The sequence below is a fragment of the Fukomys damarensis genome, unplaced genomic scaffold, assembly GCF_012274545.1.
Source record: "Fukomys damarensis isolate Sample0158 unplaced genomic scaffold, DMR_v1.0_HiC HiC_scaffold_5, whole genome shotgun sequence".
Lineage (NCBI taxonomy): Eukaryota > Metazoa > Chordata > Mammalia > Rodentia > Bathyergidae > Fukomys > Fukomys damarensis.
The window spans coordinates 81,349,280-81,372,695 of NW_022900917.1; the positions used below are offsets into that span (position 1 = coordinate 81,349,280).

The 23,416-nt window shown below is 39.4% G+C and overlaps 1 protein-coding gene across 11 annotated transcripts in view; it reads right to left on the reverse strand.

Moving 5' to 3' along the window:
• Positions 1 to 23,416, reverse strand: part of Trappc9 (trafficking protein particle complex 9) — a 682,458-nt gene that overhangs the window by 185,238 nt on the left and 473,804 nt on the right. For all 11 annotated transcript variants that reach the window (XR_004516032.1, XR_004516033.1, XM_033760864.1 and 8 more), the window contains one exon: positions 11,129 to 11,239. Coding sequence is in view for 9 of the 11 variants with exons in the window: in XM_033760864.1 (XP_033616755.1) it covers positions 11,129 to 11,239 (111 nt within the window). In the remaining 2 variants the exon portion in view is untranslated. The remainder of the gene's footprint in view (positions 1 to 11,128; positions 11,240 to 23,416) is intronic.

A 23,416-nucleotide genomic window follows, 5' to 3' on the forward strand; every position in this document is an offset into this window, starting at 1 on the left:
TTTTTTTTTTTTTTTTTTTTTGGAAAATCCCGTGGTAATTATAATATGCAGCAAAGGCTAGGAACCTCTAGTCTGGCAGGAGTGACAATACGAGGACCCTACCCAAGAGATCCATGGCTTCTAGGCAGCTCAGAGCTGGGGAAAAATGGGGAAAGAGGAAGAAGAAGGTGCTCCCATCTCCCCACCTTGCTAGTCAAGCGGTTTCTGCTTTGCTTATACCACTCTGACTTGGAAGAGCACATCTCTGCTGTGCCCATAAATCCCTGCAATCTCCCCTGGCACCTAGAAGGAGGCAGCAAGGTAACAGGAAGAAGAGGAGACTTCTTCTGTGGAATTCCACAAGTGCACCTCAGCAGCATGTGCCTCACATCATAGGCTCAGATGCAATCCCCAAGAGGGCTACAGGCTCATATTCCCCAGACTTCTATCTGTAATATTTCCTGCCCTGCCTTGAATCCCATTTCCTGCAGCTATAGCTGTGCCTGGATGCCTCTGTGTGGGCTGAGACCTGTCGGCTGCCCAGCCACCTACACAGTGACTCCTCTCAGTTCTTCATATGAAACCTCTGTTGGGAAACAGCCACTGTGGTCTCTCACTTTGACAGATGAGAAGAGGATGCCCTGTTTCCACTTTAGAGACCACTGAGAAGTCAGGCTAATGAACAGCTTAATGAGTCTACGCACTTGAGCAAAACCCTGTCCACAAAAAGGAAGCGTACACCCCTGCAAACACATTGTCATACAGGCCGTGACATGATCCAGCCATGGACCTGGACAGGGACCACTGAGGAAGTGCAGTCAAGGGTACTAGAAAGTGACACAGCAGCTACCACTTACAGAGCACCTGCTGTGCATCAAGTGCATACCTAGGCACTCAATAAAGGTTAGCTTTACCAAGTAGAACAACAATGTAACATAGATTGCTGTTGCTATTTTATAGGACAGCCCGTGACTTTAACTAGGCAGGTGACTTGCCTAGGACAGTTACATGGCTGGTAGCAGAGGCAGGCTGGAAATGGCTCAATGTACTTCCAGGCATATACTCACAGCCTCTGTCATAGCACAGGGGTCTGCAGACAAGAGTGGCATGAACAGTATGTGCGCTCCTACCTGTCACCCCCACACTAAGGGAAGACTCTAAGCCCCACTGCAGAAGCCACCCAAGAACAACAGGGAGAAAAGTCAAGAAGGAAAGCTCCCAGCTACAATTTCTGAGCACAGGATATGGAAACCCAATCAAATTGCGTTACTGTTATCTGCTCACAAAAAGAAAAGAATTTTCCCTATCATCTGAGTTAGCAAAGCACAGCACCTTCCAAGGCAGCAAATCTCCCAGTCCCAGTGCTTGTCTGGGCTGAACTCTGACATTTTTGCCCTCTGCCTATCCATCATTGTTAGGAGGCTCCCATTTGCTCAAGAGCTATCTGGGTCTCTGTCAGGGCAACTTTAAAATTTCTATTAGCAAGGAGCTAGTCTGGGGTGACAGCAAGAGCTCTGGACAGGAGACTAGAAGCCCTGTGAAGGCTGCTAAGTGTCCTGAGACTCAGCTGGAAGGGCAAGAGCATGAGGCATCTCTCCCATCTTCCTTTCAGATTGAAAAAGTAGGTTCACAGGAAATCCAACAGCAACAACAAAAAAAAATCTGTAACTTAGGAAGATTGCAAAGGGAAGCCTGGGTAGAGGGATTGAGAAATGCTACAATAGTATAAATAGCAATAAAACTGTGTTCTACACAATTAAGTATCTCTTTGATGATTCACAAGATTCTTTGCAGTATTTGAAGGAACTGAATGAGAAACAAAGCTAGGGATAGGTAGGAGGTGGGGCCAGATATTTGAGTTCTGGGACAGTTCTGAACCAGGATAAGAAAGAATATGGGACACAACAGAATAACCACTGCCTAAGTATCCTGAAGGCAGCATCAGCAACAAGGTGCAGAACTGCAGACTACCTCAGTACTTTTCTGGGCCTCCTGTACCAAAACTGCCTCTGATCCCTGTGGATGCACTGGCAGGATAGATCAATCCATTCAAGACACTGTTAACCATGACTCTCCTCCATGATGAAGGTGTTTGGATGTTTTCGTGCCAAGTCCACTGCAAGAGAACTTATAACCTCTGCAGTGAAGGGGTGGGGAGCAAAACCCAGTATCTTGAAGCATGTAATGATAACATCTATTACTGTAAATTATGGCAATTTAAGCATAAACAAGGGTTATTTTGAAATTTAATTTTAATAGTTTGGTAATTAAGCAAAAAAAAAACCCACAATAATTATATCTTAATTTTCCAGTATATTTGCTGATAGTGACATTGTATTTCCTTGAGAAAGTTTAGGCAGTTCCCTTACCTGCTAGTGTTTCAGGTCATCTTTTAAAGCTTGGTAAAGAAGGACAACCAGTTTTTTTTTATTGGGTTGGTTTGTTTGTTTGTTTTTGAGACAGGGTCTCACTATGTAGTTGAGACTGACCTGTAACTTACTCTGTAGCCCAGGCTGGTCTTGAAATCATAGCAATCCTTCTGCCTCAGCCTCCCGAGTGCTAGGATTACAGGTGTGCACCACCACGCCTGGCAGGACAACCAGTTTTATGGGACACACCCTAAGTAACTGCAGTTGACTCTTGCAAAGAGTATAGTTGCTGCTCAAGACTTGAGGCCCAGCTCTCACCAACTGCATGGCACTTGCCAAGTGACTTCTCTTACAGCGCAAACAAGCTCACAACCCCTTCTTTGAAGAACCACCATGGAGATGAAAGATGCTGAATATGTGAGAGTAGCCCCTTGGATGATACCACCTTTAGAATAAAAGGGACAGTCAATATGACTGGCACAGATTAAAAACATCACAACTGAGAAGGTGAAACCTAGGAAATGTAATCACTGCAGACCGAGTGGCACAAAACATGTTGGGCAGAAGTAAAGTTAACTGACGGTCCTTAGTTACAGAACTGACACACCAAGCATGTCCCAGAAACTCAGAGAATGAGAGATGAGTCACTTATTTCCAAAGGACCTTTGAAAGAAGAGATTAGAAAGGTGGAAAAGTACTTTCTATATCCATTTGCAGAAATGTTGTACTTTATACGATTGAAAAGATATCTCAGAAATACAATGATGAGAATGATTTTCTAATTTTGGGGGCAGGCGGCAGAACTACTGAGCCAAATCCCTGGCCCTAATTTTCTAATTTTTAAAAACTCAAATATTCACTTTATGAACAACTCTTTCACACTACTCCCTGGACAGACAGACAGACACACACACACACACACGCACGCACGCACACACGCACACACACATGCACACACCTCCACATCACACTGGTTCTTCTGCCTGTACTGCTTCCCTTAGTCCTACCTATTTGGCATATTTTGCTGTAGGCTGTGTGCAGTGCCCTCTCCCCAAAATTCATTTGTTGAAATTCTAACCCCCAAGATGACAAAATTGGGAGATGGGGCAGCAGCTTTGAGAGGTGAGTAGGTCATGAGTTTTGGCCTGATGAATGAGATTAGTGACCTTATAAAAGAATCACAAGAAAGACCTCTGCCTTTTCCATCACATGAGGGCACCTGTAAGAAGCTACCATCTGCAAATTAGAAAGCAGTTCTCAGAAGACCCAGAGTATGTGGGTGCCTTGACCCCAGGTTCCACCCTCCAAAACTGTGAGAAATCAATTTCTATTCTTTATAAACTACCCTGTCAGTGGTAGTCAAAGCAGCCCAAATGGACCATGACAGAAAATTGGCACTGAGAGAGGGCACAACTCTAACCAATGCTTACAACTTTGGAGCAGCTCTGGAGCTGGGTAATGGAGAGGCAGCAGAGATATGAGATGCATATCAGAAAAGGACTATGTTGCCTTCAGCAGATTGTTAAGGGCAATTCTGGTGAGATCCCAGAAAGAAAAAGGGACAGCTGTGAGAAAGCCTCAGTCTTTTTAGAGAGCACCCAGCAAATGCTCACAGAGACATTAAAGGTATCTTAGTTACTGTTTTTGTTGCTGAAACAAAATACCTAATACTCACAAGTTAAAGGAAAAAGGTTCATTTCAGCTCACAGTTTATAGAGGTTTCAATAAATAGCTGGCTTCAAGGCAGGGTGGCATGGCACAGGAGCATTGTAGAGGAGAAACAGTTCATGGCAAGACAGGGAGAAGACAGCAAGCAGCCTGCCTTCCATCTTTCCCTTTTATCCCATCCAAGTTACAAACCTCTTGGGTGATACCACCCACACTCAAGATGGGACTTCTGTTTTCAGTAAATCCTTACAGCCACACTCAGAAATATGCTAATTCCAATGAGTGGACTAATTTACAACCGCACACCTTTGATCCCAATAACACACACCCTAGATCCAGCAAGGTCCAAAAAGCCCCACTATGACTGCATGAGGCTTTGGAAGGACATCTAGATACAAGGCACAACAAATGGTAACTGCCATTCTGAAGAGGCCTCAGACAAACTAAGGAACACACTCCAGTGCTGTGGTGGAAAGGCTACCCAATGAGACACGGCAGATGAGGGTCACTGGCATTCACATCCTCCATTTTCAGGGAGGTAGGGCCTGTGAGTCCTGACAGTGGATGTCTGGCTAAGAAAAACATCTATACCAAGTTTGAAGGTGTGGCTTGGGGTCTTCTGACCTCCTGCAGTAAAATGAAAGGAGAGAAAAATGTGTTAAAGGTGTAACGATTAATCAAAAGGAAACAGAATTTAAAGATTTGTGATACTTTCAGCCTATCCATGTTGAATGGTAGGAGAAAACCTGAAGGGTAGGAGCAAATGGACCATGAGAGGTTAGTCAGTCACCTCAACAGAAGCCAGGACCCCACTGTCCAAGATGATAGAAGAATGACCCCACACGTAATGTAGAAGTTGTCAGGGCTGCCCCCTGCCATCACAGGGGAGAGCCCCCAACAGACCATGGGGCAATTCCACAGGGACAGTGGCCTGGTTCAATTCCAGCTCAGTGGAACATGGGCAAAGAGCTGGCTCTGGGGTCCCCAAGAACTTTAGAGGCCAAATCCCTATTATTAAAGCTACAGGTGCTACTACAATGGATCTGGAAGGCAGGCCTCATGCTCCAGTGGTCCTGAAATGGGGGGACTCCATGCAGGTGGATCTAGAAAACAGAGCACTAAGCCAAGAAGACTGTTCTCAAGCTTTGAAGTTTAATTGTGTTTGCCCTGTTAGGTTTTGGATTTGCTTGGGACCTGTAACTCTTGCCCTCTTTTCCATTTCTCTCTTTTGGAATGGTAATGTCTGCCCCATGCCTGTGCCATAACTGCATTTTGGAAGCTCCTAATCTGTTTGATTTCACAGACCCACAGCCAGAAACAAATTTACCTCAATGTGAATTATACTTGAATCAAACCCATATCTGATTTAAATATTGAGGTGAGACTTTGAGCTTTAGACTTTTGAGTTAACATGTTCACAGGGGGCTATAATCTGTAATGTCTCACTTCCAGGTCGCTCTGAACCACAAGTGGTATGTGCCAGACTGTTTCATCAAGTAGCATGGACAGTCATGCATGTACCACCAGTGGTATAAGCCAGTGTGAACATGTTGGAATAATCCTGGAATAAGATGAAATTATTTTGCAAGAGACAGACATATGAATTGGGGGGAGCTAGGGGTGAAATCAATGGTCTGAATATTTATGTGCCTCCTAAATTTATATATTCATACATTGAAATACTAACTCACAGTGCAGCGCTATTGGAAGGGAAGAGGGATGAAAAGTCGAGCAAACAGAGTTCTCATGAATGGGACTCATGCTGCATAAGAGAGGCACTGAGAGCTCCTTCACTTCTCTGCATGTGAGTGCACAGAGTCAGCAAACTGGGAAGAAATGTAAGAGGTATATTCCTGTCGTTTACAAGCCCCACTGGATACAGAATTTTGTAACATAGCGGTCTGAACAGACTAAGAAATACACTTTTGCTAAGAGGCATTCATAGATGCTTCCCTGGCCTGAGCCCAGGCTGGGTGCCTTCCTGTGTGCTTTCAATTCTCCTCAAGCTGTGTAACAATCACCTGTTCGTCTGTGTTTCTTCCACATCAAAATATAAGCACTGTGACGGCAAAAGCAGCATTACATTTACTAATTATCTTAACCCTTGGCAGAGCTTGATAGACAATTTGCTGCTCCCTTGCTAGGGGTGAGTTCTGCATGGCCCAAGGATCCACTAGGTCCAGGCCTTATCCCCAGGGTGGTGCTATAGAAAGTGCTGTGGAGCGCTGAAGGCTGAGGGGTAGAGGAGATGGTGGTTCTTGGGAAATGGATTTGCTCATTCTTATAAGGAAATGATTGCAATCCATTCCTGGTCAATGTGTAATCGCTTGCTTTTTCTCATCATTGCTATCTGCCATGTACCATGAGGAGATACAGCCAAGTGGCAGTCCTGGCAGAGGCTTCACTGAGCTATTTGAAAAGTGAATCCCCCGAGCTAAATAAACCTTGTCCTGTATGAGATAATTGCCTCAAGCATTTCACTGTACTAACACAAAGCTGATCAATGCATCCCCTTACCCTTTCCTCTGTTGGCTGAAGTTGGCATTTTCAATGCCAACCGCAACCTTGAATGGAGCAGGGAAAGGAAAAATAAAAACAACTGGTTTACATCTACAGCTTTTGTGCTGGATAACATATCACCTCCTTTTATCAGAAGGAAGAGCCAAACCCATTCCAACCAAAAAAAACCAAGGTAGAAGCAGATACCTGTCCTGGACTGCAGGCTGGCTTTGAACACAATAGCCTTGCAAGGGACAGCACCAAAGCCATGCTACTTCCAGAAATGTGGCTCCTTCTGTTCCCTAGGCTGTGTTCTCTCTAGAGGAAAGAACTGTGCACACACCTACTTCCCAAGGGGTAGGGAAAGCATTACCCACCAGAAGAGGTGAAGTGAGAATTTGAAGTCCACTACTACCACTACTGTCTCTACCCTCTGCAGGCAGAACCCACCCTAACCTACTTAGGAGACACAGGGAAGCTTTCTTCAGCATCTAGCAAAGCCTTAGAAGCAGCAGGGAAGGCTCATCATGGCGGAAGAAGGGAGTAAGGTCAGGGGTTGAACTCAGACTCTGAGAAGAGATAGGGCACTGAGGGGGTGAAGACTGGGTGCATGGAGGCTATGCCAAGGTCCATAAGGTGCCTCCCAATGCTGCCAAGTGAGTCAACCTCATCTATTTCCTCTACCTGAACTGCTTCCTAAAAATGGCATCCTAGTCCTTCACGAGTGGAATTTTCCCAACATGACTTTAGCTGAGTCCCCATTGGCTGGTGGTCATCTGGAGACTGTGCAAAATTGACTTCCCAGACAGATGTGATACCATAGCTTCTGATTTACCCACTGTTCTCCACCCAAGCCAAGTCAGCAAGATGTCCTGCCCATCACTCCACTGTCACACTGTGCTGTTGCTCCCCTACTGGGAGGGGTCCTTATTTATTCATCTTGCCACTCCTGAAGCCTGATGCAGGGCTTAGCAAATAGGTTCTCAAAGTATCAATATTTATTGAATGAATATTTTATGAATGAATAAAAGAATATATGAGTTAGGAACATTCAGAAATGAGAAGTTAAGCAAAAAAAGCTTAATAAAGAAGAAGCCTGAAACACAAAGCCAAATTGCAATTATTTGCGACTGGGGTTGTTAATATCAATCGTCCATTGCCAATGTCAAGCTTGCTCTATAGAACAAGCTTAGCAAGTTATAATTTTTTTAATCTTTACTAAATTTATTGGTACATATTAGGTACACAACACAGTTACATTCATCATTGGGATCTTGTACCTATACATGACTTATCAGGTTCTTATTTTTCCCCATTCCCCAGCCCTCCCCTCAGCCCCTCCACCCTTCCCTGTTTACAAAGGCATTGTTTCCATGCTTTTCCTTACAAATTTTTCTTTTCCCTTTTTATCTTTTCCCTTCCTCTCCCACTTCCTCTATTCTTTTAGACTTTTCTTCCCATTACACAATATCAATTATACATTTTAATCCTTATTTACACTTTTACTTTTTCACACCAGAGAAACTATTCGGCATTTCTGTATTTACACATATGTAACTTATTAATTTCACTTAAGAGTATGGCCTCAGTGTGCATCCACTTAGCTATAAATCACTCTAGGTTCTCATTCTTTATGTCTGAGTAGTATTCCATTTTATTTAAAAACACACACACACACACATATCGTCTTTACTCAGTCTCCAGTTTATGGGCCATTGGGCTGTTTCCAAGTTTTAGCTATTACAAACTATGCCGCTATAAACATGCGTGAGCATATATTACTACGGTAAGATTCTTTTGATTCTTTTGGGAAGATACCCAGGAGAGGAATAGCTGGGTCAAATGGAACCTCAAAAGCTAGTTCTTTGAGGTATCTCCATATTGATTTCCATAGTGGTTGCTCCAGTCCCACAATCCCACCAACATTTGTTATTGGTTAATTTCTTGATAGCAGCCATTCTTTGTGCGGTGAGGTGGAATCTCAAGTGTTGTTTTCATCTGCATCTCTCGAATGACCAGTGATGTTGAACATTTTTTCATGTATTTATTTGCTGCTTTTATTTCTCTGTCTGAGAAATGTCTGTTCATTTCAGATGCCCATTTTTGAACTGGGTCTTTATACTTGGGGGGGTCTGAATGTTTTTAGTTCTTTATTTTAGATAGTAGACCTTTGTCTGAGGAACAGCAAGTTATAAATTTCTTAATGCTTTATATTGGCATGATAAGAAGACTAGACTTATGTTCTCTTGGCTCTTGGACTATGGCAAGTTCACTGCAGGGCATGAGATCAAGTGTTCCTCTGGGAGGGTTTTCCAGCTTCTCTCGAAGGAAGGTCATAAAGGTCCCCCTAGCCACTGGGTCTCCAAATTCCAACCATCACTCAAATCTGTCTGGCTATAGGGGTTCACAGTCTCACTTTACATTCATATATCATTAACAATCACATTAAATATAAATAACCTGGAAGCCACCTCATAGCAAGTGCATTAGCATAGAAATGAATAAGGTGCCATATTTATACAATGAAATATTAATAGCAGTCAAAATGAAAGAATTAGATTTATATTTAGCTCCAAAGTATAATGCTTATTGTAAGTTTCAAAAGGACATATATGATAGGGAACCACTCATGCCATTTAAAAAAAAAACTGTCAAATAATGTTTGGCTGTGGGTATAGGTATAGACAATAAAAGTAATAAAACCATCACCACCAACACAAGAGCCATCTGAGGAGGAAAGGGAGAGAAACGAAGATGGCATGAAGCAGGTGGGGACTAGAATTTAGCTGTTTTATTTTACTTTCCCCAACATTTTCCTTTGAAAATCTTTCAATATAAAGTTGAAAAAATGTCACAGTGAATACTCTGAATGTACACTGGGACACGCTGCTGTGAACACCGTTCTCTGCCTGTCTGTTCCTCTGACCTTCTCCCTGCTTATCTATTAACCCATCTGATCTGCTATGCACTTCAAAGATAAATGCAGACATCATAGACCCTGCTATGGCTTAAATCTAGATGTCCCCAAAGCCTCATGCACTTATAGCTGGAACTTTTGGGGGTGGCTGGATCATGTGAGTGATACTGAATTAGTCCACTGACTGGTTTAATACAGTCGAGTGTGACAGCGGATTTAGAAGAGGGAAGACCCACCCTAGGTACGAGTGGTACTAACCAATAGGTTTGTAGCCCAGGTGGAATAAAAGGCGAAGCAAAAAGAAGGCTGCTGCTTCCTGCCTGCCATGACATGAATTGTTTCTCCTCTGCCATGCCCTTCCACCACGCTTCTCTACCATGGAGCTACCCAATCACGCACGGACTGAAACTTCTACAAGCTGTGAGCTAATATAAAGCTTTCTTCCTTTAACTTGTGAGTGTAGGGGTTTTTGTTCTAGAAATGAGAAAATAACTAAGACATCCCAAATCCTTCAGCATACATATCTTTAATGAGCACAAAATGAGCTCAAAATCTATTGATAGGTTTTTTTTTTCTTCTGATGTAAAATTCACACATAGGGATAGGTATAAATTAGAAGTGAACATCTGCTGGGTTTTAATGAGTGTGTGCACGTGTGTAACTGAAACCCCTGAGTTATTCCACTTGAACATCACCCAGAAGTTATTTTCTGCCTATTCTGTGTCAGACCCATTCCAGCCCCTCAGAGGTAACTGATATCCTGACTCTTTCCACTGTAGACAGACTATGCTAATTCCAGAGAGTCACATAAATGAAATTACACAATGCATGCTCATTGGGATAAGGCTTCTTTTACTTCCCTACACTCCTGAGACTTACCATGCTTTCTCCTATTAATTAATTCATTTTTGTTTTGTGGTATTACTATTTGTAGTAATTGTTTATTCATTCTTCTGTAAGGGACACCAGTGTTCTTTCTATTTTGGGGATATTATTGTATAGAACTTTCTGGAATCATATTATGTTTTAATTTTTCTTGACTAAATAACTAGGATTGGAATTGCTGGGCAAAGGATAAGCATACGCTTAGCTTCATAAGAAAGTGCCAGGATTTTTTTTTACACTAATAGTACTATTTCATATTACCATCAAAGAGGAATGAGAGCTCCAGTTGCTTCACATCCTCACCAGCATTCAGTGCTGTCATTTTAATTTAACCTTAATGAAAATGTATGATAGGGTCTCATTGTGGTTTGAATTTATATTTGCATTTCCTTGTTGACATAATGTTAATGCCAGTTATTTCTTTAAAATGTTATTTCTTTAAAACAGAGAGGGTGGTGTGGAGCAAATATAGAAAAATGTCAAAGTCTAGTATATAGGTATACTAGTTTATTTTTTGTATGTTTGAAATATTTTAAAATTTAAAAAAATTTTTAAATAGTTTCACCCATAATTCCATCTATAGGAATATTCTCTTAAAATGCAGGTGGGGTTTGGAGGCACAGTTTTTGGTGTGGGGAGTGGCCAGGACCCAACCAAGGAGCTCTGCATCTCCCACCACTGGCAAGTGCTGACTGCTCAGGGACTTACTGCAGCCCTGACCATGCTCTCTGCTCAGAGACATGTCCCAGTCTTGGCCATGCTCCTGGCCAGCTCTCACTACCCCTTGGCTCCTGATTCACAGGGCACTTACCGTTGGCACTCGCCGGCATGAAGGATGAGCTCCTCATTGCGCCTGGCACTAACTGTCAGCTCGTGCTCTGTGGAGTTGAAGACGTCCAGGAGCAGGTGGCACTGCCGGGTACTGTGTGCAAAGACAAGAGAAAATTCAGAATTCTTTGACAGCCAAAGAAGAATGACTTTGCCTTTTTCTCTACTCTGAGAATTTTCTACTCTGAAAATGTACTGAAGTGCAACTTATCCTTTGATAAATGCCTCTGAACACAGAATTATTGAGACTCAAACTGAACATGACTATGAACTCTAAATATTGTGTTTGTGTATCAGGTCCCTCCTTAGCCCTAGGGACATGTGCTTACAACTCAACCTTTACAAAGCAAGGGACCTTAGAAGGCAACACGATCTCCAAACCCCAGCATATGGCAAGAACTAGAAGCTGAGATCAAGTAATATCACATACATACTTGGCATGTGGTGTCACTAAGTAAAGGCAATGTCCAAGTGAAGAACTGTCTCAGCAACAAGAAAAGTACAGCACCCCTTCAGCTACCATGTAACAAGAAAGGTATGGAAACCAGAGCACAAAAAAAATTAGACCATGAATGCTTAAACATACACCAGTTGAAGTTTCCTACCCTGAGATGTCTCCCCACTTTTTCATCTGTGAGAGATGACATAGTTTAAGTAACTACACATTTGAAACCTCATTCCTTGAGAGGAGGGGAAAGGCAAATAGTCAAGTTCCCATTGTTCCTTGAAGCAATGGGATGGTCCATGCAATAAAGTTCTAGCCAACAAGACATGGGTTTTGAAGACTTTCATGTCAAATAAAGGACATTGCCTTGAGAGGAAACAGCTTCTACCTGTAGCCTTCCATGTTCCCTTTCCTTCCATCCTAGAAATGAGTTGGATACCTTGAAACTCAGCAGCCATTCAGAAACAAGGAGAAGAAAACCCCAGGCTGCTGATGACAGAGGAGAGGCCAGAAACAACCTGAGAATCAACAACATTCAAAAACAGTTGTCACAGCCCCACATTTCCTCCTCCCTCTAGAGTTATGTGGGTAAAATATTTTAAAAATCCAACAACACATACTTCATGTATGTTCATCCCTATTTGTTAGGTTTCTGTTACAGTTGAATGCTTGCCTAAAACCAACACATTACTTCAAATACCTTGTGTCACAGCTTGCACAAGACAGGTAATCAATAGATGTTTGCTAATTTAAACAGCATGATCAGACCCATGATAGCAGACAGAAATGACAGCAACTGAGGAGAAGCAATGTCCTCCTCAGAGGAGTAGGTTAAACTGAAGGAGAGGTGGTGCTCAGAGGCAAAGATCTGTGCTTGGTCATTTCCAGCTTACTGTGGCTACAAAACGTGACCTTTGAAAGGGCATTTGAATTGCAAATGTATTCCCCAAGTGAAGGTAAGGCTGTGATAGGTGGTGGGAAAGCCAACCAAAGGGTAAAAAGATTGACCCCACTTCTCACATCTTGCAGTTGCATCCCTACAGCACTAGGATGCAGCCATCAATGCCACACTTGCCACTAGGAAGGGGAGTTTCAGGAGCAGACAAAGGTACTGGGATGATGACCAAGATTCCAGACTTAAGAGCTCAAGATGCTTTGCCTTCACAGCAGACAGGGACCCGGTCCCAAGGCCACACCGATCCATCAGTCTCTCCAGAAAGGGAACTGAGGTACAGAGCACTAGTGTATGTCTAGAGCTCACACACATTCACATACACAGATATGTACACTGTCTAAAGGCCACAGAGCATCTGTGAAGTATCAATTTCTCAGGAGATACATGTGCGACCTCTGAAGGGAGGAGGAAGGCAGAAACACAGTATCACCATTATGGGGGCAGACTATGGTGTTGAAGTAATGCTACCTATCTTCAGATGACAGGTTTGTATTGGCTGATTCTGGAGCTCTGGGTGGCAGTGAATGCCTCAGAGTTTCAGCACTTGCAAAATACTCATTAGTTCTGACAGCTGCCTACAAGAGGGCTCTTTACTCAGTTCACAGAAAAATGAGCTTCCAAGAATGAAGATCTATTCCGCCTGTGTCATAACTTCATGAAATCTTTAATCACAGCAAAATCTTTCACCAGCAATGGAAACATGTACAACATTTATCAGAGAGGGGAAATTGAGGTGATTTTTTTAAAGCCTGGAATAAATGATTCAAATAAATGTTGTTTTCACTTGCAGAGCTCAATACTTCGGAAACTGTACCAGAACCAGAATGAGCAGCATCAATACACAGTTCATTTTTGTCCTCATTGTTTTTCTGACTCATCGTCTGAGTGTGGGGGTGTCTGGAACTAGTGTTTCTATTCCTTCTAATTGTTGACATGATGATATATTGTTGGATCTTTGTTTTCTATCTGTTACTCATAAATTAATTCTCTTTCCCAGACTGCAGGGGCATTTTGGGCCCACCATAATATCATTTGCTCTGTGTATCTTTCCACATCACTTTGATTTTCTTTAAGGTTCATGATCTGTTTGAGCACAGAGTTTACTTTTAATTCTTGTTTGCTTTTTGCTTTTGTTTCTCTAGATCCATCTTTCTGAAGAACAAGGAGTTCAAGAAAGCTTCCTGGAAGAACTAGGATGAAAACAAGCCTTTGCCGGATGGACAGACTTGAGGGGCTTAAGAGAGAGAAGGGAGCAAAGGCTCAGCTGCACAGCAGAGCACAATTGTTGTTGGACACTGGGGTCAAGCTGTGGGAGAGGATCAGACTGCCAGGGAAACACACTATCAGACAAAGCAGTTCATGTACTGTACCTTAGTATAGTGGACTTACATTGTTTTCTCTGACCAAAATTGAAAATGTTACTAATTAATTCACCTAAAATAAAATCAGTTGAGTCCTTCCTATGTGTCACCCACTATTCTAAGCTCTTGCTATATGGAAGTGAACAAGACAGGATCTCTGCTTTGATGTAAATTTTTTTTGTGCATATGGTGGTAGCGGCATAAGAAAAATAAAATGGTAAATTTTTTTAGGCTTTTAGTGGTAAAAAAAAAAACAGGTTCAAGAAGGTTATTAAAGGGTTAAGACAAAAAATCAGTAGTGTTTCTATATATTAACTAAAAACGATTAGAAGGTAACATTTTTAATAAAATAAATTTATAATATCAATGTAGTCTTTAATGAAGATTGGAATAAGTATAACAAAATATTATAATGTACATGTAAGGTTTTATAAACTTTTACATAATGATAATAAAGAAGGAAAATAAATACAGAAATATATTATGTTTTACAATAGGAAGACAGTATTTTTAAAGAAGTTGTCATGGTTTAAATATGAAGTGATGGGGCTGGGGATTTAGCTCAGTGGTTCTGCCACGTGCTTCACAAGTGCAAGGACCCGAGTTCAAGTCCCAGTACCAAAATAAATAAGTAAATATAAAGTGACAATCATTTCTTGGCCTTTTGGCTAAAAGCAAGTGCAAATATGAAGTGATGCCCAAAGATTCATATGTTGAGCAGTCTGAACCCCAAGGCAGCAATGTTCAAAGGAGAGGCCGTTGAACAGAATTGATTAGATCATGAAGGCACTAATCTCATAATAGATGAGACCAAAGCTTAATGGGCTAGTAGGCCCAGTTGGAACAAGCAGGTCACTCGAGGCATTCCTCTGAAAGATGCATTCTGCCCCTAGCCCTTTCCTCTCTCTTTGGCCCTCCTGCTCTCCCTCTCTCTCTCTCTGCTCTCTTGCTGCCATGAGGTGAGCAGCTTTCCTCTGCTATATCCTTCTGCCATAATGTTTCTGACTTGGAGCTGGCCAACCAGAGACTTCTGAAACCCTGAGCCAAAATAAACCTTTCCTTCTCTAAGTTATGCATGTCAGGTATTTTGTCCCAGTACAGAAGGTGACTAATACAGAAGACATCATTTTTTAAAATTACATCAATTTAATGCAATTCAAGAAGATTCCCAACAAAGTTTTGTTTTGGGGGAAATTTGACATGCTGTTTTAAATTGTATTCAAAAGGCCAAGAATATAATACAGAACAATGACAACAGAGATCTTTGGAAGGAATTTGGCCTACTAGATATCAAAAATTGTTATAAAGCTGGAGATAAGGATGTGGTCCTCTGTCAACGGTAGGTAAATACATGAATGAAAGAAAAGAGCTCAAAAGCAGAAGTGCACACATGAGGGAGCTGGAGGTACAACTAAGACAGTGATGCTGATTAATTAAAATATACAATAAAGAGTGCTGGGGATAAATGATGACACAGGCAGACAGAAACTATGCACTACCTCATGCCATGAGCAAAATAAATTCAAGGCAGACAGAATACTACATAACATATAGGAACATTTAAAAACCTTTTAAAAATAGTTGGACAGTGCTCGCTTCGGCAGCACATATACTAAAAAATAGTTGGACAGCTTATGACCTAGAAAGAGAAAAGGATTTCTCCAATGAGTTATAAGACATGTAAAACATATAAAAAAGATTAAATGGCTGCATTAAAATAAAGATCTTTATTTTATATAAACATTTATATAACAGAAAACATTGAAAACAAAAACAAAGACAAACTACTTGTGTAAGGGTATTTGCACTACTTTACATTGTCAAATTAGAATTCTGAACTTATAGAAAATTCCTATAAATCAGTAAGAAATAACTTGGTAAAAATTAAGCAAAGGACAGAGATTGACAACTGAAACTACAAGAAATCCAAAGGAGATAAATAGAACAGAGGCTCAATCCAATTAGTAAACAGAAAATAAAACAGAAATAAAACCGGAAGATACTATTTCCTACTCAATCTATTAGAACTATTTGAATCATGATCCAGTACCAAAATGTACTTCATCAACAGATGTGGGAGGTCTTAAGCACTGTGAGAAGGGGCAGAGATTGCTACAACTCTTTCTGAATGGAAATGGAGAATATCTATTCACACTGTAGATGAACAAACTTTGACCTAACAAATCCACTCCTGTTAGCAATAGCAGGGCACATTCAGAAATGTTCACTGAACACCCAGGAAGAATGTTCATGGCAACATTGTTTATAAAAGCAAGGAACTGTTTCTAAGTGTCCATCAGCTGGAAAGTGGATATGATGGGATGGTTCCTAAATGAAACCTAGGCAGAGGTGAAAACAAATTTAAGAGATCTAGGTTACCACAGATAAATCTTGTGTTAATGTTGGACAAATAAGGTACAGAAGATAGCATAAAGTAACATGTCTGTCAAAGTTTTTAAATACTCTCTTTTGTTTATAAACAGCAAAGTTAGAAGAATAACCATACTTAGTGAGTGAGGAAGAGAAATGGTTTAGGGAAAAATATATAGAACTTTCACAATATATTTTTATATCTTTAAACTTAAAATACAGCAAATACAATACAAAGAAATGTTAAAATCTGACAAACCAGCATGGTGGATACACTGATAGCCCCTTGACCTTTTGTTGTTTCTTACAGTTGAAATGTTTTAAAAGAAATACTGCTAAAATCACTTAGACTATTGTCTTACTGTAGGTCCTACCCACAAGCAGAGCTTGAAAAGGGGCTTGCATAGAGCCAGTGCTCAAGGAAGAGCCCAGAAGGTGTGGCAGTGGGAAAAGTCTGGCAGCAAGAGACAGAGCAACACAAACTTTGCTGGTGTGTAGTACTGAACTGATTAACCTGAGGCAGCTGGGGCTCCATCTCCCTGGACCTTCTGAGCTGCTATAGAACCATTCTTTAGAATTGTGTACCTGTGTCACAAAAGATGAAATAATTTTTCCACCAACTCTGGCTCTCACTGATCAAGCTTTCTCCTGTGGGGTCAATTTTCAAATTTCACACGTACACTTTGCAAAGTGAGTACCTGTGCTCATCCAAACCTGCAGCCTCAGATGAGGCATGCACAAAATTCCAGAAAGGAGGAACTGCAGAACTAAGGTGCTCTCAGGTTACATCTGCATAAACCCAGTTGCCATGGCAACAGCTAGTGTAAAAAGTAGGCTATGATATGAAGCAGAACACAAGACTAGTATGATGCAAGTCATTCTTAAAAATTAAGTGTATCTCCTGAAAATATCAACAGAAATTTTTAAATCACTACAGATTTGATAGCAAGCAAGTACCTCTCTGAAGAAATGATGTGTTACTGGAGCCCCAAACGACAGGAAAGATATCCTGTGATGGTCTTGGAGGAAAGCTTTCCAGAAAGAGAAGTGATTATACTAATATCTTAAACCACACTGTATGATCACAGAACAAGTGAAGAAATAGAGTGGCATAAGATTAATGCAGAGGAGAGGTCATAGAGAAATATTGATTTTATTCTAAGCATGATAAGATACTTTGAGGGTTTTAAGCAAATGAGTGACATGAATCGGTTTATGTGGAAAAAAAAGAGATGAGTTCCAATTTTGGAAAATATGGAGTAAGCACAATCTACTCTGTTTCTCCTACTAACTGCAACTGAATTCTCTCTATAAATCATAACAATGGATGGAGCTAAAGACTCAAAAGTGAACTATGGAAGGTAAATCAAAGCAGAGAACCACAAATCAAAGTTCTGAACTGAGAATGAGGCCCATTCCCCACTAATGTACCTGGCCTGAACTGAAAAGTAACCAGGGGCTTTGGCAATACACTGGGGCTAGCAAGTGTGTCCTATGGTCTTGGCATACACCTTGGTGGTTCAGGGATGTGCACTAGGGATGGCAGAAAGAGCTACAGAAAGAAATCTTCCTTCCTAGTTCAACCAGTTTGAAAGGTTCTACAAAGGGAGAGAAAGGAGGATCCCTGCCTTTCCCTTTCTTTTTTCACCCTTGTCCTAACCCAGTCATAGGTAGAACACTGAGCTCAGGATCCCACTGCTCCCTAACCAGCAGCTGACGTTCCAAGCCAGGGCATCCATTCCCACCACTTCAGTTCCCACCCCATCCCATGCTTCCAGCCAATTAGTCCCACATTAGACACAGAGAACAGGGAGCTCAAATTAAGGCTTTGCAGCAGGCACATACAGAATGGAGGCTCCCCTGGAAAGTACACTGGAGATCAGAGATAGGAGATAGATATGGAGATCAGTCTGACAAAGATATGCATGAATTCCTTGCCTCATTGTGTAATGCAACAAAGGGAATCAGACCCTGAACAGCAAACCCAGAGCTTGAAACCTGAGCTCCAGGGAACATCCCAGATGGCACAAGTGGGGCTGGTCCAGAGAGCACCACCGATGCTTTGAAACTGGAGAAGTAGCACAGCCCATATGAGGGATTTGGTGCAAAAACAAAAACAAAAACCCTGTGGACTGACTACCCGCTAAAACAAAAATATCTATATTTTCCTCACACAAAACTCATATATCTCACAAAATCATATTTAAATATGAAACACAACTAGAAAAAAAAAAAACCTCAGTACAGGAAAATATCATGTCCCAAAGGGGGGAAAATCAACAGGCAAGAGACTCAAGGTGACTGTTTTACACAAAAAAACAAAACAAAACAAAACAAAAAACTTTAAACAAAGTCCAAGACATAAATGTGGGTGTACTTGAAACAAATGAAAAGAGAGAAATTGCAGCAAAGAAAGAATAAAGTCTTAAAGATGAATGAAGAGAAACTGAAAATAGTAACTGGAAAATTCACTAGATGGCAAACCATATTAGTAACTGGAAGGGCAGGTAGATATAAGACAGGGTATAGATTAAATAAATAATGATATTGACCAGCTAGATTAGACTGACACTCGGAGAACATGTCACCTCAATACAGCAGAATGCTTATAATTCTCAAATGTATATACCACACTTACCAAGAACCATATTCCAGGCCATAATGTGTGTATATATTTTTAGTGTTGGGGTTCCAAAGAGCTACAAGATAATAGAAATCTCATTAAATGTGCTTTTAGAGCACAAAAGAAGTAAAATAGAAAGTCTGAAGGTAGAGATGTAAACAAATCATGCAATAAAAAAATGGCTGGAAAAAAGCAGCCCAATGGGACAAAAAAAAAAAAAAAACTCTGAAAGTCATATCAGAAAATTCAGAAACAAAGCAAAAGAAATAACAAAGTTTTTGAAGGAATGATGGCTGAAAAATAAAAAAAGCCAAAAAGGGAAAAAAAAAAAAAAAAAAACTCTGAAAGTCATATCAGAAAATTCAGAAACAAAGCAAAAGAAATAACAAAGTTTTTGAAGGAATGATGGCTGAAAAATCTCACAAATTTGGCAAAAGTCATAAACAGATTCAGAAAGCTCATCAAACTCAAAAGACTATAAATGTAAAGAAATCTTGCCTCAGGGACAAAGGGAAAAAATGAGAACCAAGACCTGTCATGTAAAGGTACAAGATCCCAATAATGAATGTAACTGTACTGTATACCTAAAATGTACCAATAAACTCAATGAGGGAAAAAAAAGAAATCTTGTCTAGAAACATCATTATCAAGCTATAGAAAAGAAGCGATCTGGAAAGCTGTTAGGGCAAACAATGCATTTTATGCAAAGGAACGAGTAATTTTTTAATATTTCTCATCAGAAACATGGAGAACAGAGGATGTGAAACATTATTATAAAGTGCTGAAAGCCTTTAAAATATTCACCTAAAAGTCTACACACCCAATGAAATGTTCTTCCAGAATGAAGGTGCTTTAGTAAGTTTGAGAAAGAAGGCTGGTGCACCAAGTCACCAGCAAGCCTTCTCTAAAACAATTGTTAAAGAAGCCTCTTCAGAGATAAGGACAATAATCTGCGGGGAAACAGAATGAGAAGAAAGAAAGGAGAGCAATAATAATGATAACTGTCTAAAGATCATTCCTATTAAGTTGTTTAAAATCTACATGATGATTAAAAGTATAATACAGAGGATATTATGCAGCAGGAAAATGGGCAGTGATAGAGACATTATATAATGAGAAAAGCATTAATTTACCAAGAATACATAATATTATTCATGTGTGTGCCCTTAATTTGAGCTTCAAAATACATAAAGGAAAACAGAATTGAAAGGATAAATGGACAAAACAACATTTATAGTTGGAGACAACAGTCTTCTCTTCATAACTGATAAAACAACTAGTTATAAAAGAAAAAAACCAACAAGAATATAGTAGAAATAAATATTGCCAACCACATGCATCTGATTAACACTTTGCAAACACTATACCCAACAACTGTAGAAGGCACATATTCTGCAAATGCACAACAGCACTCATTGAGGCAGAACATGTTGAAGCCCATGAAAAACCCACCCCTAACAAACTTAAGGGAATAGGAAGTAGAAAGTTTGTTCTCAGACCACAACATAGTCAGCCTAGAAGTTGGTAGGATAAAATACGGACAATGCTTTAAAAGTATGTGGGAATCAACCAACACACATCAAAATAACCCAAAAGTCACATAAGAAGTCTCAAAAGAAATTAGAAAAAATCTGGTGTGAACAGAAATAAAGTACAATATACCATAATTATGGAATGGAAATAAGTCAGTGCTTAGAAGAAAATTTATAACAGTTAATAATTGTATTACACAAGAAAAAATGTTTCAAACTAACAACCTTAGAAATACAAAAGAAATCTTAGAAATGATCTTAGAAACACAAAAAGAATACAAACTCAAAATAAGCACAGAAAGAAAATAAGAGCAGAAACTCATGAAAATGAAAACAGAAAATTAGAGAAAACTAATGAACTTTAAAAACTGATTATTTAAAAAGATCAGTATAACTAATAAACTTCTAGCAGTGATAACAAAGGAAAAGAGAGATGTCATACATATCAAAAATAAAAGAGGGAATACCATTTCAGTTACCAAAAAGTCACTTAAAAGGGTAACAGGAAAATATTACAAAAAAGTCTACTCACATAAATTTGACAACCACAATGAAATGGACCAATTTCTTAAAAGTTACAAGCTACCAAAAATACATTCAAGAAAAAAATATGAAATATGTAAATTCCTTGACCTATTAAGTTGAATATATTGTTTTTTGAAAAACAAGTCTCCAGTCCCAAATTATTTCCTGACAAATTCTACCAAACATTTTAAAAATGAAATAATTCTATATAATTTATCCCAGAGTATAGATATGCAAAAGAACACTTTATAAACACTAGCATGATATAATTCCAAAACTAGACAAAGAATAAAAGACATCACAATGTCCTTCATGAATACAGAAATAATAACCCTCCACATGTATTTTGATGCAGAAAAAGCATTTGACAAAATTCAAATTTCTTTTATGATTTCAAAAAATACCCAACGTACTAGTGATACAAAAAATATCCTTAATCTCTTTTTTTAAAAGCTCTTGAGTCCTGAAGTGGAAGGGTAACCAAGAGATGGATGGAGGGAAGAGGAAGGGGATGAAAATAGAATGAGGGTGTATTATGTACGTGTAGCAATTCCCCATGAGGAGCGTGACCATTATGCATTGCAAATGTGTACCAATACAAAAATAAAAATTTTAAAAAGAGAAAAAATTCTGAGTCTTGAAAAATATCAATCGCTAATGAATGAAATAAAATACCTAAGTAGGGATATATACAAGTTCATAGATTAGAAGGTACAATATATTTACCAATTCTTCCTAAATTAATCTACAGATTTAAAACAACTTCAGTCAAAATGCTATAAGGACATTTTATAATTATAGACAATCTTATCTAAATATTTATATGGAAATACAAAGAAACTCAGCTAGACAAAATAAATAAAAAGAAAAGAAAAAAGTTGGAAGACTACACCAAACTTTGAGTTTTGATAAAAGGTACACTATTCAAGACTGTGTGGTATTGATAAAAGACTAAAAACATGGTTCTGTGGTGCAGAATATTTGGAAATAGAATTAAACAGATAATGGCAATTTGATTTCTAGAAAAGCTAGAAGAGTATTTAATGGACAAGGGATAGTCTTTTCAACAAACGGTAAGACAGCAATTAGTCATACATTCTCAGGAGGAAAGCAGCAAGAGGAGGAGAAACATAACCTAAATTTCGTGAGATATGCAAAAGTTACTAAAAATATATGTGTGTGTATAGATATATATAAATGCAATTCAAAATTATAAAATATTCACAAGAAAACATAAAATTAAAAAATTTCATAACCAAAAGCAGGATCTGTAAAAACAAATTTGTTAAATTAGACTCCAATGAAGTTAAAATTTTGGGGTCTGTAGAAGATATTGTAAAAAGAATGAATAATAAACTACAGAATTAAAAATATAAATAACAAAAAGCTTATATTAATAATAATTATTTTAAAATGTTAAACTCAACAGAAAACAAACCAATAAAAACTTAGGTGAACATACTTGAAAAGACACTTCACCAAAAGGCTATTAAGGATAAAAAAGATTAAAAAATAAAAAATCACAGGAAGAAGAAGTGTTTATTGTCTTTCACTACTATGGAAACACAAACTAAAGCCATGATGAAATATGACTACAAACCAATTAAAATGGCTAATTTTTTAAAAGATCAGAAAATACCTGAAGCACAGCAAATAATTGGACACTTAAACACTGCTAGGTGGAATGAAGGATTGTACTGGCCCTCTGGGAAACAGTTTGGCCATGTCTTACAAATTTAAAGAATTAAAAATACACTGACCAGATAGCCCAGTAATCCCACTTCTAGGTATTTACCAACAGAAGTGAAATTTACATTGCCTAAAGACACTATACCCAAGTATTGACAACAGCTGTGTTCATAATCACAAAAAGCTGGGAGTGACCCAAGTGTCCTTCAGCTGGTGAAGGACACACAAACAGTGGTATTCCTATGACAAAATACCACTTGGAAATAAAAAAGGACAGAACAACTAGTCCACCCAGCCACATGGATAGATCTCAAAACCACACTGCTGAGTGGCAGTAGCCACTATTAACAGGTAACATAAATGCACTTATGTAATAAGTGGCATAAATGCACTTATGTACTACTCTGGAAACAAAACACCAGTGACAGAAGACCTCACAGGTCGGGGTAGGTACAGGACATCAGGGTGAAGTTTCTCAGAAGTAACGCAGCTGTTTATCCTGATTGTGGCAGACATACGAAACTTTATGTATGCTAGAACTTACACAAATGTATGCCAAATAAATTTTACTGTATATTAGTTTAAAAATTTTTACACTGATACAATTTAAAAATAAACATGATTAGTGTGCAGGGATACAATGCCTAAAGTTTATTCCAAATGCTATTTGTGTTACTTAGTGGCTGTCATATCCCAAGCATTTAGCCTCTCTGATTCTTACTTTCCCCACTTCCCCAACAGGGATAAGAATGTCTATGCATCAAATTATCA